Source organism: Acomys russatus, chromosome 29, assembly GCF_903995435.1.
Source record: "Acomys russatus chromosome 29, mAcoRus1.1, whole genome shotgun sequence".
Classification (NCBI taxonomy): domain Eukaryota; kingdom Metazoa; phylum Chordata; class Mammalia; order Rodentia; family Muridae; genus Acomys; species Acomys russatus.
Genome location: NC_067165.1, coordinates 21,534,972 through 21,554,457, shown reverse-complemented (window position 1 = coordinate 21,554,457; position 19,486 = coordinate 21,534,972). Strand labels below are relative to the sequence as shown.

General features: G+C 49.5%; 1 protein-coding gene across 1 annotated transcript; it reads left to right on the top strand.

Moving 5' to 3' along the window:
* The first annotated feature begins 3,157 nt into the window (after positions 1-3,157).
* Positions 3,158-5,778, top strand: Gja4 (gap junction protein alpha 4). Its single transcript, XM_051171177.1, has 2 exons — positions 3,158-3,319; positions 4,236-5,778. Exon 2 carries the CDS (start codon positions 4,253-4,255, stop codon positions 5,252-5,254), a length of 1,002 nt encoding a protein of 333 aa, XP_051027134.1. The 5' UTR covers positions 3,158-3,319; positions 4,236-4,252; the 3' UTR covers positions 5,255-5,778.
* The last annotated feature ends 13,708 nt before the right edge of the window (positions 5,779-19,486 follow it).

Below are 19,486 nucleotides of genomic sequence, written 5' to 3'. Positions count from 1 at the left end.
AGAGCTGTGTTTTGATTGAACAAGATCTTGTATACTGTAGGCTAGCCTGTGACTGGCAACCCTCCTCGTAAAAGCTGGGACCACTGGTCTATGCTGCCTAGTCTCGTGTGTGTGTGTGTGTGTGTGTGTGTGTGTGTGTGTGTGTGTGTTTAGGTATAGATTAAATCACATATGTTATAAATACATATTTACATATCATATATTATTACATATATTAACTACAACTAAAAAGCTTTCAACAATGAATTGCAGGGCAGAGGCACACCTAACCTAGTGGAGACCAGCAAGGGGACTTCTGGGGAAGGTGACATCTGAGCAAAGACCTGAGAGACTGGAAGGATCTGCACGTGAGGGTGCTCCAGGAAGACACAATGCCATATACCAAGGCCAAGAGCACCCAGAGACCACATGGTTACAGTAACTGGACAGGGATGGTGACAGAATGCTAAAGCTACAGGCAGTGGCCAAGGCCAGGAAAGTAAAAAATACGGACCTTGCCTTGAAGGCAGGAAGGGCCATAGCGGGGTTTGAAACAGGGCAACCTGGACGCCAGGTTTCTATGAAAATGTGGGGGCCGAGTGGAGCAAGGGCCTGCAGGCGAGGAGACCAACTGGGGCCACTGGACTGGCAGCAACCCGAAGAGGGTAAAGACAAAAGGGAAAGGAGAATGAGGACGTGGGGACATTTTCCCTCAGAATGGTTGGCTTTTGAACATTGCGTTGGCTGGCCCCTACTCCTTTGCCCTCCATGAAACCTGATCTCAGAGTCCATAAGGAAGGGGTTGGACGCAGCTAAGATCTTCTCTAGGTCTCTAAAGTCGCCTCTATGGTCTTCAACTAGCTAGCTCCCTGCCCTCCTTCCCAGGGAACAGGATGGGAGCAAAACCTTCCAACAGAGATAGACCTAACCTCAAAGGCAACTCAAGCAAGCAGCTACTGGAGCAAACGCTGCCTTGGGGGCGTGGCAAGAGCTGGCCAGGCCCGGGTTCCCATGCCCTCAAGGGTCAGAACCAAGTCGGAACAGTTGTCCCCTTTGGAATCCCAGGAGGCTTGGTTTAGCCTGCCTAGCCCAGCCCTTAGAGAGAGAGAGAAGGGGACGAAGAGAAAGGGAGGGAGGGAGGGTTCTAGAAGGGAAAGCCAGTTCAGCCTGATCCTCAGGCAACAACCACACTGGGCTGGGCTGCAGTCTGAGCCCACCCACTGGCTGCCCCATCCCAAGAGGCCCTGGGAACAAGGATAGACTCCTGTTTGGACTTCTACCAGCCTTAGGCTACACACCCACCTGCCATCTTCCTTTCCCTTGGCTGCCCTAGACCCACCAATCCTCTAGCTCTGCCCTCCTTCGGCCTTTCTGCCCTCTCCTAGAACAACACAGATTTTTTTTTTCCTGCCGGGTTTTGTGGTGGTTTGGGTTGGTTGTGCCTTGCACATGCTAGGCAAGGGCTTGTACTGAACTACACTGTCAGATTTCCCTCTCTCCACTTTTCAAGACAGGAGTCTTGCTAAGTTGCTCAGACTGGCCTTGAACTAACTCTTTCTCTCCCTCCCTCCCTCCCTGTCTCTCTCCCTGACAAGGTCTGGAGTTTCCCAGACTGGCCTCAGGGTTAGAGTGGCCTTGAACTTCTGACCCTCCTGCCTCCATCTCTTGAGAGGTTACAGGCTCAGGCCACCACACCTGACGTACATGCTCTGGCCAGAACCCAGTGCTTCCTAGGCAGGCGCTGTACCAAGTGAGCTATCCCATGGCATTGAAATTTTAATCCCTCAGCTTCCCAAGTAGCTAGGATTACAGGGTACCTGTTCCACCATGCCTGCGTATTTCCTTTGGTTGGGGGGGGGGGGGTAGTAGGTATGTGGGTTTGTTGGGTTGGTTGGGTTGTTTGTTTGTTTAAACAGGTCCCCACTATGTATCCCAGGTTGGCCTTGAACTCTTATTCTGCCTATCTAGTCTCCCAAATTCAGGGCTTACATCACAACGTCTTCAGGTGCTCACCTGAACAACAGCACACTAAGTGCTTTGGCTGAATTACCCATCAGCCCTCCAAGGCAAGTATATTTCTAACTTTATTCTGTAGGGGAGGGATGGAGACGTGCCTACGGGCAGAGGCAGCAACACAGTCTGACTTTTTTTTTTTTTTAAAGATTATTTATTTATTAAGTATACAGTGTTTTGCTTGCATGTACACCTGCACACCAGAAGAGGGCACCAGATCTCATTATAGCTGCTTGTGAGCCACCATGTGGTTGCTGGGAATTGAACTCAGGACCTTTGGATGAGCAGGCAGTGCTCTTAACCTCTGAGCCGTCTCTCCGGGCCCCATAGTCTGACTCTTTACCCTGACAAGCCTCATGGCTGGGTCTCCAAGCCTCTTCTGGGTGGCACCAGACCTGGTAGCTGCAGGGTGGGGCTGTTCTGCATTGCCTGGCTTACTCGGCCGCTAACCACACCCTGTGATGCCCCTGTTCTACCACGGAAGACCCTACATTCACACTTTTACTGTTACCCGAGGAGTTACCAGGCTTAATTTCTGCTCCTAGTAACAGGTGGGTAGGAAATCAGGCCTGCCTGGTTTCTTGTGGGTTTCCCAGCTGCAGGCTGGGTCCTCTTAATTCCAAGCTCTTTGTTCACAGTGAAGCCTAAGGAAACGTCAGAGCTCAGCCTATCTCCAAATCCCTTAGAAGATCCCTCCCTCTCCATTTTAGAGGCATCAGCTGGAAATCCAGCTAACAGACACAAGCTTCCCTCCACCCCAGGTCTCAAAGGACCCTAGGGAGTGTCTAGGTGACTTCAGATGGTATGAACCCGCCCAGCATTGGCGAAGTAGAGACCCCTAGATCCACTGCATTCTAGGAAGGGAAAAGTCTCACCCCTCTCCAATGTGGGTCCAACGTCTTAATACGCCTTGGAACACTGATGAGTCGCGCCTCTGACCCCACCCACTCCTCACAGCCTCTGAAACAGGTGCCAGATCTGCCCGCTCTCACTAAAAACCCTTTCAAATGCTGCTGTCTACAAAGGGCGGGGACTGCACCACGCGGGAGAGTACAGTCTGGAATACTGAAGGGTCAACGCGGAGAAACGGGAGGGTTTCCACCTCCCGCAACCCAAGAAGCACAATGTGGGCGGGTCCTGGCAGTCTGTCCCTCCCAGTCCCCGCCTCCCTGCTCCCCAGAGCCCTCTGGCTGGCGTTTCCTGCCTTTAGCTCTCTACTGCACTCTATTTAAGGCGTCCTATGGGAGGCACGGTCCTGCAGGATTCCCGCAGGCACAGCTTTGGCCACGGTCGTCCCCTCTACCTGGGCCAGCCCGGCAAGCAGGCGGTGAGTTTCGGGAGCAGGGAATACAGATCTCTCCACTGCTGGGGGCTGAGGCTAGCTTGCCCTGGGGCGTCAGACAGGACTTAACCCACCAGCGTCTCTCACCAAGCTGGCCTTTTAAAAGCCAGGCTCTGTGCTCAGCGCCCTTCCCTCTTCTTTCATTGAACCCTTAAGGAGAGACTGAAGCGCCAGAAGATTACTTACTCAAATCCCCAGATAATGAGAAGAAAGCAAAATTTGAACGTAGGTCTGGTAGTACCTGCTTTACTTCTACAAAAAGCACACACACACACACACACACACACACACACACACACACACACACACACCACAAAATGTTCTGGGAAAGTTGGGGCCTCCACCCACCAAAGGCCGTTCCTTTCAAAGGTCTAGAATGGCTGCAACAGCTTTGGAAAGAAGTGAGTTGGAGGCACAGGACAGGACCAGGTGTATTCACTAAAATCACAGGTGGTCCCTTTTGTTGAGAGGTGGACCAAATGACTTGGTCTTCCAAGCCTCTTTCCCCATCTTCCCTCGCCCCCAAAGGCAAGTGCTGAGATTAAAATGAGGCCCTCTCGTTTTAAGTAAGGCATGGAAGGTGAACATAGGGACCCCCCCCCCAATAGCCTGAGGGTGACATCTCTCTCCCCACCCTTGCTGTCTTGAGGTAGCCAGCCCAGAACAAAAAGGAGGAAGGGCATGTACCACTGTATGACCTTGGATAAGTTTCCATAGGAACCCAGACCTCTTTGGGCTGTGGTCTTCCTGGGGCACTGTCCTGTGACAGAAAGCACAAAGTGTGATTAGATAGGAGCACTAGCGCTGGCAGACCTCCCATGGGCTTCCGTCTAAGAGGAGGTAAGAAAGGCATTGTATTGCTGCCCTGCTGATGGCTGGCCTGACCCCTGTCTCCCTGCAGAGAGAGGCCCCGGAAACATGGGTGACTGGGGCTTCTTGGAGAAACTGCTAGACCAGGTCCAGGAGCACTCGACCGTGGTGGGCAAGATCTGGCTGACTGTGCTCTTCATCTTCCGCATCCTCATCCTGGGCCTCGCTGGTGAGTCGGTGTGGGGTGATGAGCAGTCGGATTTTGAGTGTAACACAGCCCAGCCAGGCTGCACCAACGTCTGCTACGACCAGGCTTTCCCCATCTCCCACATCCGATACTGGGTGCTACAGTTCCTCTTCGTCAGCACACCCACCCTGATCTACCTGGGCCACGTCATTTACCTGTCTCGGCGCGAAGAGCGATTGCGGCAGAAAGAGGGAGAGCTTCGGGCACTGCCGTCCAAGGACCTACACGTAGAGCGAGCACTGGCTGCCATAGAACATCAGATGGCCAAGATCTCGGTGGCAGAGGACGGGCGTCTTCGGATTCGTGGGGCACTCATGGGTACCTATGTGGTCAGTGTACTGTGCAAGAGCTTGCTGGAGGCAGGCTTCCTCTATGGCCAGTGGCGCCTCTACGGCTGGACTATGGAGCCCGTGTTTGTGTGCCAGCGTGACCCCTGCCCCCACCTCGTGAACTGCTACGTCTCTCGACCCACGGAAAAGACTATCTTCATCGTCTTCATGCTGGTAGTCGGAGTCATTTCCTTGGTGCTCAACCTGCTAGAGCTGGTGCACCTGCTGTGCCGATGCGCCAGCCGGGAGATAAAGGCACGCAAGGACCGCGCCTCCCCCCCAGCCCAGGGCAGTGCCTCAGACCCTTACCCTGAACAGGTTTTCTTCTACCTCCCCATGGGCGAGGGACCCTCATCCCCACCATGTCCCACCTACAACGGGCTCTCGTCCACTGAGCAAAACTGGGCCAACTTGACCACAGAGGAGAGACTGGCCTCTTCCAGACCTCCCCCCTTCGTAAATCCAGCCCCTGAGGGTGGCCGAAAACCCCCTAGCCGCCCCAACAGCTCTGCATCCAAGAAGCAATATGTATAGGGATCTGGGGGCTTATGTCATTCAACAGAGCAGCCCTGAGGATGCCTCCCAGGGGGCCCTCTCCTCAAAAGCACTTTGGAGATGGCTGGGGCAGGAGGTAAGCACTCGCGGGAACTGATTTCAGGTGGTTCTGGGATAGCTGGAGCCTTTATGATGACCAAAAGACACTGTGGCGGCTTTGCAAAATATGATTCGAACCGGACTCGGTCACAGCAGGTGGGGGTGCTGTGGGGCCTCTGATCCTTTTCACCTGATCCAGAGGGACCCAGAGCCAACTTGCCTCTTAGGCCTCCCCTATCAGAGGAATCACGGAACCTTGGGTTTTCATCACACCCTCTCCTCCTGGGAAAACGCGGATGCAGGCTGCTGGCTCAGCTTCATCAACTGGACAGACACAGCCTGCGCTGGAACTAGCTCTTTCCAGGGGAACTGGTTGGTGTCTTGTTTCTGTCGCTTCTAGTTCCACTGTTTATGCTTCTAAAATAAACAGGACTCCATCATAAGTTAGGTGTGCACTGATGTTGTCTGGGTACCTGGGGCCGGGGGCAGCGGGGGAGAGGCAGTTATTTTACCCAGACTTGTTTGTTTGTTTGCTTGCTTGTTGAGACATGGTTTCTCTGTGCAACCTTGGCTGTCCTGGACTCACTTTGTAGACCAGGCTGGCCTCGAACTCAGAGATCCACCTGCCTCTGCCTCTCCATTTTAGTCTTCTATCATGTCTTTCATCTCTGCAGCCCAGCTCCAGTTAGCACCCTAAACCCTCAGACTCAGTCTTTCCCCTCCCCACCAAGTCCTCCCCACTCTGCCAGTTGAAACCCCCTCAGGTACTGGCATCTTTTCACTTCATTCTCACATCCTACCCAGTGTCCTGTTAGCCAGCTGCCCATTAGTTAGTGGCCAAGACAATCAGTGTCTTTTCCCAGCCTGTCCCATGCCCACCTTGTGCCCCAGACTACTGTCCCCTCCACTGTGCCTCCTGACTAAACAATTTGCTCCTGGGCATGCCTGTCACCAAGGCCATCATATTATAACTCAAATTTGTCCCACATGTCCATCCAACCACACCATGGGTGCCCAAGGACCTCTAAAGGGGGGGGGCAGGGTTAAGGGTAAGTTTTGTGTGTTTCCTAAACCATTTCTAGTCAGCCTATGAGAAGGAGCAACCTATGGGCCTACATCTTAGCTCCCATCTATGTATCCACAACTCAGATGGGGGAGAATAGACAATGCAGAACAGACGGTCCCCTTCCTACTCTGCAGCTCCCATGAGCCTCTAGGTGCCTATAGACCTGGAAAGGTCAGAGCATTGCTACCTGGTCCCTAAGTTTAAATATTGCTCCCACCTGTACCGGCAGCCTTGCAGCCTAAAGTCGATCAAGTCCAAGTCACAGTTTTTCTCATCTCTAAAAACAACATAACCAGGGTGAGGATGGGGCTCAGCTGACAGAGCTCCCGCCTACCAAGAGCAATTGGACTTCCACATCTTATAACCCTGGCACGGTGATGGAGACCTATCATCTCACTCAGCACTTGTGAGGTAAAGGCAGGGTCAAGTCATCTTTGGCTCTATAGTGAGCTTGAGGCCAGCCTCACTTTCCTCACGAAGGATATGAAATACAATAAGCGAAAGCATATGGCAGCCTGGCTTATCAGAGTCAAGCAATGAAATCCATCTCACGTTCTCCAGTAAGACCTGGAACATAGCAACTGTCCTCCTCCAGAAAGTCTTCCCTGATTTCACCAGCAAACAGCCACTACCTCTCAGGGTCTGGACCACTGCTCAGAACCCATCTATGCCAGTGAGTCCTTAAATGTTGCCATGGAGACACTTGTACTCCCCCAGAGGCCCAGATGGAGTCAAGCTAGATACAAAGAAGCAGGGTCTCTCTTAGAGGGCCCCCCACCTAGAAGGCGGAGTCCCTTCTCAGTTGAGAAGTCAAAGGCTCTACATACAGGCTTTCAGAGCCATCTCTGTCTGAGGCCCTTGGAAACCTGATTTCCAAATCGTCTCCCTGGCCTTGCAAAGGTCGTGCCAGAGGTTTAATGAAGGTGAGCATCCTGGCCTTGAGTCGCTTTCTCTGAACTTGATGTGGGGGTTTGGGTGAAGCTGGGCCTTGGGGAAGCTGGGGATTTGGGACCCCCCCAAATGGGGAATGGGTAAGCTACACAAACACCAGGGCAAAGGAGCTGAGAGTGAGGGTGATGGTGCAGTGATGGGACCTTGGTTTGGGGAGGGGCCGTGTGCAGGAAGACGTCTGCAGTGAAGATCTTGGAGGGCTCCACCTGCCTTCAGTTGTCAAAGTAGTAACCATGGCAACCAAATACTGATGAAAGGGTGGCTGAGAATACAAACATATCCTCTGAGCTGGACCCTAGAGAGCCAAGCTCAAGGTTCCTGAGGGGGTGGGTGAGAATCCCCTCACATGTTTCTCCTGGTTCCTAGTAGGGTTTTGTTTTGTTTTGTTTTTAACATCTTTCTACTCTTTTAGGATTCTAGAAGCATATCCCCCACCTCTTTTTCCTCCCCACCTTTCCAGCCCCCTCCCCATCATGTGTGGGCATGAGTATGCTCATATTGGATTCAATCCAAACATATCATTTCAATTTGATTATTTTCTGGGAAAGACCCTATTCCCAAATAAGTTTACATTTTGGAAGCTGGGGGTCAGGACACGAGCATGTCTTTGAAAGAGTACATAATTTGACTCTCGCTGATCCCCTGCTGATCCCCCTCAGCTCCAAACAAGGGCCTATAAGGCTGGGAGAATTTACTAGCATATGCAAAACTCAGTGGTCTTGATTGAGGGTGAGGCTGGGTAGTAACTTTACAATAGACCCTTCGCTCCCTCTTCCTTCCTACCCAGCCCTCCTCAGAGTCCCCCCAAGACCCACATAAGCTCTCCGTCCCAGGAAGAGCACCATCTAGGGTTAGGAGACTACCTCCCTCTCTCACACTCACTTGTCTATGGTTCTGTGCATTCTCTCGGCCTCAGTTTCTCCCCTGTGAAGTGACTGGGTTGGGTGAGAAACAGGATAATCAGACGTGATGAACATTGCCTGGAGGAATGCGTCACGGCGCCTGGCCTGGAGCTCATGAGTGATCTGTTAGTATTTTTGGTGAATCAGAATAGACTCAAGGTTATTTTATTCAAAGGGAATTCCAGTCCCTTCGATTCAGCACTGCCTTCCTGGGTAGGCAAAAGAAGGGCGGAGTTATACAGAGAACATGTTAACAAAGCAGGGGCTGTGTCAAGCCGGGTGATAACCAAAACTTCCTCCTGATCTAACTGTGCTGCCTGACTGGCCACTAGGTTGCTGACCTCATGGCTCTTTTTCTTGCTTTTCATTGATTTTTTGTTGTTAGTTTGCTTTGATTTTTTTCTTGAGAATGGTTCACTCCCTAATCCAGGCTGACCCGGTTAAAACTAAGTGTAAAGAAACACTGTGTGTAAAAGTGCCACAATAAAACCCATTATTTTGTATGTTAACTTGGAAAATAAAAGATATGGCTGGACATGGTAATACAATGCCTTTAGTCTGCACTCTCCTGGCAGAGGCAGGCAGATCTCTGAGTTCTAGGCCAGCCTTGTCTACATAGTGAGTTCCAGGCCAGCCAGGTTCAGCCCCCAGCACCCACATCAGGCGGCTCTCAACTGTGTCTGACTTCAATTCCAGGAGATCTGACATCTTCTCTGGCCTCCACAGGCACTGACAAGCAAGTATACACACACACACACACACACGCACGCACGCACGCACGCACGCACGCACGCACGCTAAATAAACAAATAAAACATATTTTAAAACCATCCCTTTCTATATTCTTTCATGCTGTGGTCAAATAAGATCAGAATAACACTGAGGCCATGAGTCTGCGTTCTGCCTTTTCCGTTTTCCACCGAATCATAACCTTTTCCCTCACATCATCAAATGCCTTTGGAGAAACAGCTGAGGTCATGGGCTGTGGCAGTAGCTCCTAACCAGGACTCCAGTATTGGACTTCTGCTGCTCCCAACTCATGCTATTCTACGGCAAATGACACTGTGAGATAAACGCCGCACGGACATGTTTTCCCAATTCCTATTTCTTTGAAAGAAAGATATTCCAAGAAGTGAAGAAGTGGGAAAAAAAAAAAGGGTCAAAAGCTAGAAAACTGTAAACTAAAAGAAAGTTAGGGGCTTTCTCTCCGGTAATGAAAGTAAGTCATTGTAGATGATCCAGAAATATGGGCACGCCCTAATTACAAGAAGCCACAACAGTGACCTCCACAACAGCGACCTCCACAACAGCGACCTCCACACAGCAGCACATGGAGATGGTGCTGCCCCCCAGAGGAGAGGAAGCTGAGGGAGCCAGATCCAGGCGTCCCCTCCTCTATGGAGCAGGAATGCCTACCCCTCCCTCACCCTAAGGAAAGCTGGACATTCATTCTCTAAGGAGAAGAAAGCCAGGAGAAACAGCACGCCCAAACAATATGCCCATGGGGACATGAGGTGACAGTGTGCCAAATGGGGAAATGCCACCACTCTCTTGATCACAGAGCCCAGAGGCTAAAAGTAGACAAGCTGACCTAGGTGAGAGGGTGTGGAAGGCTCCTGAGGGGCTATTTTTCAATAACTTTATGCCTTAACAATTCATCTGACATCTTGGTATGAAATAGTGGGTGAAATGCTACTTTTGTCTCTAAATAACTCAGAGTCCCAGAACTAGTTACTGGGTAACCTTCCCACACTGACATGTGATATCAGCAGTGTGTGTGTGTGTGTGTGTGTGTGTGTGTGTGTGTGTACACCCACATGCACATGTACAAGTGGGGAGGGCAGTCACACCAGAACATGCATGTGTTTGTCAAAGGACAACTTCATGAGAGTTGGGCTCTCTCCTTCCACCATGTGGACTCAACTCATCAGACTCGGTGGCAAGCCCCTTTCCCCTTTGACCCATCAGGCCAGCCATCGGTCTATATTGTATATATAAACAAGCACTCTGCCTCACTGGCCTGGCATTGTATTCTCCACTTTTGGTCCCTTCAGTGTGAGGTGTTGGAGCATCTAATAAACAGCAGGCTTCAGCTGAGTCATTTAAATCTCCAGAACAAATAAAATGCCAATTGGATTCGGGCTGTAAGACGGCCTTATTTCATCACACCATATATCCTTGTTTAGTTCAGATTCAACTAAAAGCCCCAAATAGAGCTGTTCCCCGGCTTCTGGTGTGCCCTGTGGGGAGCCTCTGTAACCAGGGCCTCAGCTAGTTTCCAGCTGAAATCCCTGAGGTTCTCACAAGTAACCCGTCATACAGTATGGATCGGGTAAAATCTGAAATATGAGCAATAAAAGCGGCAACACCTACAGCAATTAAGCATTATCACCTTCATTCACTTCAGCTCACAGATGCTGCTGGCAAACGCTGTCCTCTTGGATGCGGAGCCTGTCATCCAGAGAATGAGCTAAGCCTACCTTAGCTAAGTCAGATGGACTCTGCATCTGATGGGTCCAAGGAGCTTCATCAGTTGTGTGTCATCCCTGGAGGAGCTGGTTCTGAGCTCTTAGCCTGCAAGGTAGAGTCTCTGAGGGCTGATCTTCTCAGAGGAAGGGGAAAGTAGGTGTGTGTGTGTGTGTGTGTGTGTGTGTGTGTGTGTGTGTGTGTGTGTGTGTGTGTTTTGTGTAAGACAGGGTCTCAATCAAGCTGTGGTGATGCATGCCTTTTATCCCAGCACTTGGGAGGAAATAATTAATATAAACAGCTGTAATGATCTGGAAAAGGACAGGAGACAGGAAAATATATAACTTTGGAGTAATAGCGTAAAAACTAACAAGGGGCTGGGAGTCTGCTCATCCATAGAGTGCCTTCCTGGCATACATGAAGCCCGGGGCTCCATCCGTAGGACTGCATAAACCAGGCACACTGGTACAGGCCTGTCATCCTAGCACTCAGGGCAGAAGCAGGAGGGTCAGCAGTTCAAGATCATCCTCAGCTACATGAGACCCTATCTCAAAAAATGAAAAGCAAGCCGGGCGATGGTGGCGCACGCCTTTAATCCCAGCACTCGGGAGGCACAGGCAGGCGGATCGCTGTGAGTTCGAGGCCAGCCTGGTCTACAAAGTGAGTCCAGGATGGCCAAGGCTACACAGAGAAACCCTGTCTCGAAAAACCAAAAAAAAAAAAAAAAAAAATGAAAAGCAAATGTCACATGCCCTCCCTCCCCACCCCCCAAAAAAGACCCTCACAATGGATCATATGCCTAAATTAAAATTCAAGAGACATTAATTTTGTTGTGATCTTGGATTAGGCAGAGATTTCATTTTACATTAAAACAAGTCTTCTGGGAAAAAAAATTGTGAAATATACCTTCATTAAATTTAAAGTGATTTATTGGGGCCTGGCGGTACAGGACTGCCACACCAGCTGCTCTAAAGGCTGAGGGAGGAGGATAGTAACTTCAAGAGCAGCTTGGGCAACTTAGACACATGTTATCTCAGAGTAAAAAAGTTAAAAAAGGCTTGGCGGTGGTGGCACATGCTCTTAATCCCAGCACACAGGAAGCAGAGGCAGGTGGATCTCTGGGCTCAAGGCCAGTGTGATCTACAGATCGAGTTCCAAGACAGCCAGGGCTACACAGAGAAACCCTGACTCAAAAAAAAAAAAAAAAAAAAAAATTAAGCCAGGCATTGTGGCACAGGCCTTTAATCCCAGCACTTGAGAGGCAGAGGCAGGTGGAGCTCTGTGATTTCTAGGCCAGCCTGGTCTACAAAGTGAGTCCAGACAGCCAGGGCAACACAGAAAAACCCTGTCTTGAAAAACCAAAACAGAAAAAAAGAAAGAAAGAAAGGCCTTTAATCCCAGCACTTGGGAGGCAGAGGCAGGTGCATTGATGTGAGTTAGAGGCTAGCCTGGTCTACAAAGTAAGTTCAGGACAGCCAAGGCTACAGGAAAAACTTGTCTCAAAAAACAAAAGCAAAACCAAAAGCAATTAAATAAATAAAATAAAAAATAAAAACCAAACAAACAAAGAAAACAGGGTCTCCAACTCACTGAGGCTGACCTTGAATTTCTGATCCTCCTGCCTGTGCCTCCCGAGTGCCAAGATTAAGTGTGGACCACATTGCCTAGTTTAAGTGGGGTTGACAATGGGACCCAGAGTCTTCACAGATGTTAGGCAAGCACTCCACCAGTTGATCTATGTGCCCAGCCCTGGCTTTCTCTTTTGAGACAGAATCTCAAAATGTAGTTCAGTACGGCCTTGAACTCTCAAGCCTCCTGCCTTAGCCTTGTAAATGCCAGAACTGTAGGAACTCAGCATCACACTGAGGTAGGTCCTCCTGGAGGGGGAGATACCTATGTCAAAAAGACTATAGGGGTTGGCAGCGTGGTGACCCAGCATGTGCAAGGCCCTGAATTTGGTCCCCAGAATCACGGACATATAAATGAAATAACAGCAGTAAAGCACTGGTCGGTGGTGTCTCATGCCTTTAATCCCTGCACTCAAGAGGCAGAGGCAGGCAGATCTCTGTGAGTTCAAGGCCAGCCTGCTCTACAGATGGAGTTCCAGGACAATCAAAGCTACACGAAGAAACCTTGTCTCAAAAATAAAAAACCAAAACAGACCAAAAGTAAAACATGTCGTCCTTTTATCACGTCACAGAATGGAAAGCAGAAAAGCCAGCACTGGTAGAGCTGGGGGTGTAGGGATCTGGGTAACTGGCCTGTGTGCTGAGCCGAGGGTGTAGGGCCTGGGTAACTGGCCTATGTGCTGAGCCGAGGGTGTAGGGCCTGGGTAACTGGCCTGTGTGCTGAGCCGAGGGTGTAGGGGCCTGGGTAACTGGCCTGTGTGCTGAGCTGAGGGTGTAGGGCCTGGGTAACTGGCCTGTGTGCTGAGCTGAGGGTGTAGGGACCTGGGTAACTGGCCTGTGTGCTGAACTTCAGGAACCTCAATCAATTCAGCTTGGCCATGACCCAAGGAATCTCTAAAACCAGAAACAGGAACTCTCCAGAGGCCAGGGGATGACTCTCAGGAGGGGGAGTGAGGACCATAGACAGGAAGCCAAGCCCATGAAGCAAAACTCATAAAGCGGCCTCAGTGGGGCTGCCCAGGGACCACACTAAGATTATGCGTGCAAAAAGCCAGGCTCTAACCACTGAAAGAGCCGCTTCAGCCCATGGCGGCTGATCTCTGCCAAAGGCAGAGCATTGAGCCAATAAGACTAATAAAGCTCAGAGAAGCCGACAGCAGAGTTTCTCAGAGCCAGAGCTGCCTAGAGTAGAGAGGACAAGCTTTCCAGACTGCAAACTCTACCAACACAGTTGTGGCCTCCGAAGATCTCTGGACGTCATTTCACAGTGGTGTAAAGAACACTCAGATTTCAGTATGTATTGGGGGTGGGGGAGTATTTGCATGTTTGTGGAGATGGAAGCTCATATAGCCCGGGCTGACTTGAAACTTGCTGTGTAGCCAAGGGTGGCCTTGAATGTCTGGTCCTTCTGCCTCTATCGTTCAAGCACTAAGATGATAGGTATATGACACCATGCTTGGTTTAGCAAAAAGGCATTCAGGAGCTGGAGAGATGGCTCAGTGGTTAAGAGAGGACCCAAGTTTGGTTCCCAGCATGTGCATTGGACAGCTCACAATTTAAGCTTCAGCTCCAGAAGATATGAGCCCTCTTCTGGCCTTCTGGCCTCTTTGGGCACTGCACTCATATGCATGTACACACACACACACACACACACACACACACACACACACACACACAATTTTAAAATGAAATAAAATCTTTAATTAAAAAAAAAAAGAATTCCACAGGGTTAGAGATATCCCTTAGTGATACAGAGTTCTTGCTCTGCAAGTGCAAGGCCTAACACACACACTCCTTAGCCTTTTTGCAACCCTACCAATTCTTTGCTATTTACTGTGCCACAAGCCGCAAAAAATGCAAGTCGCTTGGGTTTCTCGGCAGCTAAAAGTCTTTGAAAGGAGCCTGCAAACAAGACTTTGATGTCCTAGGTGTCCAGGCCTTGTTTTCTAGTCCAGGAATTCCCTGAAGACCCCTAAGGAGCCCACTGTGCATCTCAAATACTTAGAATCAATCCCTACAGGGGCAACATCTTCTGACCCAAGAACGTGAGTCCATTAAAGTTAGTAGAATTTAAGTGAATTGGGCTTTAGATTCTGACAGAGCCCAGGGGAAAGCCTTGCAAAAGAATGAAGTCTGTGAGCTTGGCTCTGCAGACTAGAGAGAAGGAGAGGACAGATGAGCCCTACTCTATCCCCGGCCAGTTTAGACCAGAGCTTCAAGGCACTGCAGGAGGCACAGGCCAGGGACACAGGAAATGGGTCGGGGAAGGAAGGGGGGGCAGACAGGGGGCCATCCCACACAAGAGAATTACCATCCCAGGGGTGGCAGTTGTCAGTGAGACATCTAAGCTCCTTCCTGTCGGGGAGGTGGTTCTGAAAGAAGTTGAAGACAGGGTAGACCTCCTCTGACAGAAGCCAAAAATCGTACCTTTTCCCTGGAACCTAGCAAACTAGGTGTGACTATGACTTCTGCTCAGCCAATCAGTACGTCCACACCTAGACTATCCAGGAAGTGCAAAAGCACAGAGCAGGTAGAGAGGTCAGGAATATGATGGCGCACGGCCAGGAACTACAGACTCCAGGAACACAGCAGGACAGAACAGTGATAGTCATTTCTCCAGCCCCTCAAATTAATCTTTCAAAGGAGACAGAAACAGGGTTATTAGATTTATTGTTTGTTTTTTTTTTTTTTTAAGAAATGAAGACTGATATATATGGTGATTCTGAGATAGGAAAAAAGAGAGATTCAGAAAAGGGGGGCAGTGATGTAACAGCTAGCGACAGGACCCCAAATCCTCCTGCTTTTATGTAAACCAGTGTAGAGCAGTCTGACCTTGAACTCAACAGAGATAGTCAGCCCTGCCTCCCACGTGCCAGAATATGCCAAGGTATTGTTGCTTTTCTGTTCTTGTTGTTGCTTTTGGCCAAGGTCTCCTGTAGCCAAGACCTACCTGGCGCTCTTTACAATGTGAGAATGGCCTGGACCTCCTGATCCTTCTGCCTCCACCTCCAGAGCACAAGGGTTACAAACATGTACACCACTCTCTGCTTGACTGTACGGTCACACTGTTTGTTTGGTTGTTGTTCTTGTTTTGAGACAGGGTCTCACTGTGTAGCCCTTGGATGTCTTAGAACTCCCCCACGTAGACCGGGTTTTCATCAAACTCACCAAGATTCACCTGTCTCTGTTCAGAGTGTTGGAATTAAAAGCATGTACCACCACACCTGGCTGCTTACACTCATGAATTCCAGTGCAGGAAGGCTTGAGGCCAAAGACACCGGGAGAAAGTGACCAAGAGCCTCTCCTAGACTAAGCTGTAACAAGCCTCTAGAGCGGTGGCTCTCAACCTTCCTGACGCTGCCACCCTTTAATATAGCTCCTCATGCTGTGGTGACCCCAGCAATAAAACTATTTTGTCGCTACTGTAACTTTGCTATTGTTATGAATCATGATATAAATGTCCGAAATGCAGGATATCTGATATGGGACCCCGTGGGGGGGTCGAGACCCACGAGTTGAGAATCACGGCCGCAGATGAGCAAGTAGCACTCATTCGCCTGGAGCCCAGGACTGAGGGTGCCAATGTGGTGACACCATGACTTTGAGGCTATATATCAACACATTGTCCCAAAAGAAAGAAAGAAAGAAAGAAAGAAAGAAAGAAAGAAAGAAAGAAAGAAAGAAAGAAAGAAAAAAGAAAGAAAAAGAAAGGGAGCCGGGCGTGGTGGCGCACGCCTTTAATCCCCGCACTCGGGAGGCAGAGGCAGGCGGATCGCTGTGAGTTCGAGGCCAGCCTGGTCTACAAAGCGAGTCCAGGATGGCCAAGGCTACACAGAGAAACCCTGTCTCAAAAAACCAAAAAAAAAAAAAGAAAGAAAAAAGAAAAGAAAGGAAAAGAAAAAGAAAAAGGAGGAGCCACCTCAGGTGCCTCAGTTTGTCCTTTTGTGCCTCGGCAATCTTGCAAAGACTCCTCCAGAAGTGAGCTGCTGAGCCGACTGCAGACCAGCAGGGAGAAGGAGACATGCTCACACAGTGTTAAGCCGAGATGGCCGGTGCTCACTGCAGCTGTTCTAGCTAATTCCCAGACTTGGGGAACAGGTGGTTTCTCTTTTAGGCCACGGGTTGTTTGGAGGGGTGGGGTAGGGTGTTACACTGTTGTGGAAAAAGCCATAGCTATGAACAAGCATGTTTAAAATGAGTAGGAAAATAACCAAAAAGAAGCAAAAGTAGGGCTGGAGGATATAGGTCAGTGGTAGAGCATCTGCTAGTAAGTGCAAGGTCCTGGGTTCAAGCCACCAAAAAAGGAAATAAGAGAGAAGGAAGTAAGAAGGAAAGAAATGGAAAAAAAAAACACTTGTAAGGAAAATAGTCATAGTTTTTAGGAGTTATTGGAATATAAAACTGACAAAGACCTGTGCTTTAACTCACAAACAACTAACTACTGTGAAAACTTCTCTTCAGATAATACACACACACACACACACACACACACACACACACACACACACACACACACACATATCCTTGACCTGGCTCCACCATCTTGCTATTTCACCACATGGAAATAGTCCCCGTCTGCAGAGCATTAGAAGACCCAAATGTAGACCAAGGGATCTGCTGTGGAATGGAAAGAGCTCAGAGTTAGGGTTGAAAATGCCTAGCCAGGGCTGGAGAGGTGGCTCAGCAGTTAGACCTCTGGCTGCTCTTCCAGAGGTCCCAGGTCAAATACCCAGCACCCGCTTGGCAGCTCACAACTGGCTGTAACCCCAGTTCCAGGGGAGCCAGTGACCTATCTTGATCTCTGTGGGCACCAGGCACACATGCACAGGCAGGCACGACACTATACACATGACACTAAATAAATCTAAAAAAAAAAAAAAAAAAAAAAAAAGCTTATGTCATGAAATTTAAAAAAGAAAAGAGAAAGAAAATGTCTAGATCTTGTGGAACACTAGTGCAGAAGATGGAGCTGCACACACATACAAATGCACGCACACATGTCCACAGCTCTGGAGACTCTGTGGTGGTTAGATGAGGCTGGCCCCCCATAGACTCATATGTTTTGGTGCTTGGTCCCTAGTTGGTGTAGCTGTTTGGGAAGGATTAGGAGTGTGGAGGAGGTGTGTTACTGGGGGGTGGGCTATGCCAAGAGCCTATGCCATTCCCAGTTAGCGCTCTCTCTCTCTCTCTCTCTCTCTCTCTCTCTCTCTCTCTCTCTCTCTCTCTCTCTCTCTCTCTCTCTCTCTCCTTCATGGTTGTGGATTAGTAGATAAGCTCTTAGCTACTGCTCCAGTGCCATGCCTGCCTGATGCCATTCTGTCCAACATGATGATCATAGGTTAAGATATTGCCATAAGGCTCCCTGGAATCATGTAGCTAAATGATCATTACAGGTGGGAGATGAAACTCCATGACTAGATGTAGCTGAACAAATCCTAGTGCCCTAGGGGGTCAGACATAGTTCATGTCCTCACCTTCCAGCGTGGGAATTCTGATAATCCCTGGGGATTAGATGAACTCCGCGACACCCCCCCCCCCCCCCCCCCGTGAGAGCGTCGCGTGGCACTGAGCTGTTCGCCTCGAACCAAAGGATGCTCTGGAGTTGCCCAACAAAACCAAAACCAACTACTAACTAGAGATGGAGCTCAGTCCATACAGTGCTTGCTGAGCAGGCAGAAGGCCTGAGGTTCAATCCCCAGCACATCGTAGCTGAGCTTCCTGGGATGCTTATAACCCCAGCACTCAGGAGGTGAAGGCAGGAAGAGCAGAAGTTCAAGGTCATCCTCAGCCACATAGTCAGCCTGCTGAGTCTACAGCCTTTGGAGTGAGTCTAACAGCTCATGCTCCCAAGGAACCTTCCAACAGTTATCTCAGCTAATTTTTGACTCTGTCAAGAAGGATGGGGGGGTGGAGGAGGGGAGGGCGGCAAGGAGGGGAGAGAGGGAAGGGAGGGAAGGGGCGGGGAGGAGGAAGGTTTAGAATATGCTGCCCAAAGTAGAAAGTGGTTCTGGAATAGGAAGGAAGAGGATGCAGCCTCTGGGAGGGATGGTGCTGAAAAGAAGGCCCGGGACCCTCAAAGATGGCAGTCACAGTCTGTGTGGAAAGGACTGAAATATCATAGAAGACATGGAAAAGTCAAAGTCTGGGATGAGCCTTAGTGACTGTAACTACACAATACAGTGATGATAGAGCCAAACAAGGCGGTAGCTTGAGTCACATGACCAGAGTGGGCACATTACAGAAAACCTTCGCCTTGCCTGTAAGTAGGATGGGCATGCCTCTGTCTTCAGACCCTCCAGTTAAGACAATTTTTGGATACATGTATCATGGTCAGAAGATATTCTAGTTTGATCTCTTGGGCTGGGATGAACCCCATGACCCAAAGCAACTTGGAGAGGACAGGGCTTAGGTCACAATCTGTCATTGACAGAGGTCAAGTATGGAACTCAAGGCAGGAACCATAGAGGAATGGACATTTACTAGTCAGCCCAGGCCTCCCTGCCTAAGGATGATGCCACCCACCCACAATCACCAGCCAAGGGACTTACACAGGCATGGCCACAGGCCAATCTGATCAAGACAATTGTCCAGCTGAGATTCGATCTTCTCAGGTAACCACAGGTTGTGTTGAGTTGACAATAAAAACTAATTGGGGGTGGATCCTAGAAAGATGCCTCAAGGTTAAGAGCACTTGCTGTTCTTTTGCAGAGGGCCAGGGTTCAGTTCCCAGCACCCACACTGGGCAGGTCACAACTGTCTGTAACCCCAATTTAGACTCTAATGCCGTCTTCTGGTCTCTGAAGGCACTAAACACATGTGGTACACACACAGATGAACAAACACAGACACGGGCGCACATTGACATAAATAAATACGTTTTAAAAACTAATCAGGGCAAAGAGAGAAAGTAAAATCATATCAAAGACTTTTTTTTTATGTCTCTAACACCCCATGTAACTCAACTGGGTGGTTCACAATTCCAACATTTTTAAAGAATACAATAAAAAAATCTAGAACCCTAAAATGTCAACTTATTATGACACACACTTGATTAAAAAAAAAAAGACTCAACATACATGCAAAGAAGCAGGGAAAAAAGTAATAGAATCCCACAGTGATCAAGATGATGGAGTCATCAGATGAGTGGATTCTAAAACGT

What these genes read in the sequence shown, in the direction of transcription:
- Gja4 (XM_051171177.1), top strand. Translation starts at nt 4,253, where the DNA reads ATGGGTGACTGGGGCTTCTTGGAGAAACTGCTAGACCAGGTCCAGGAG.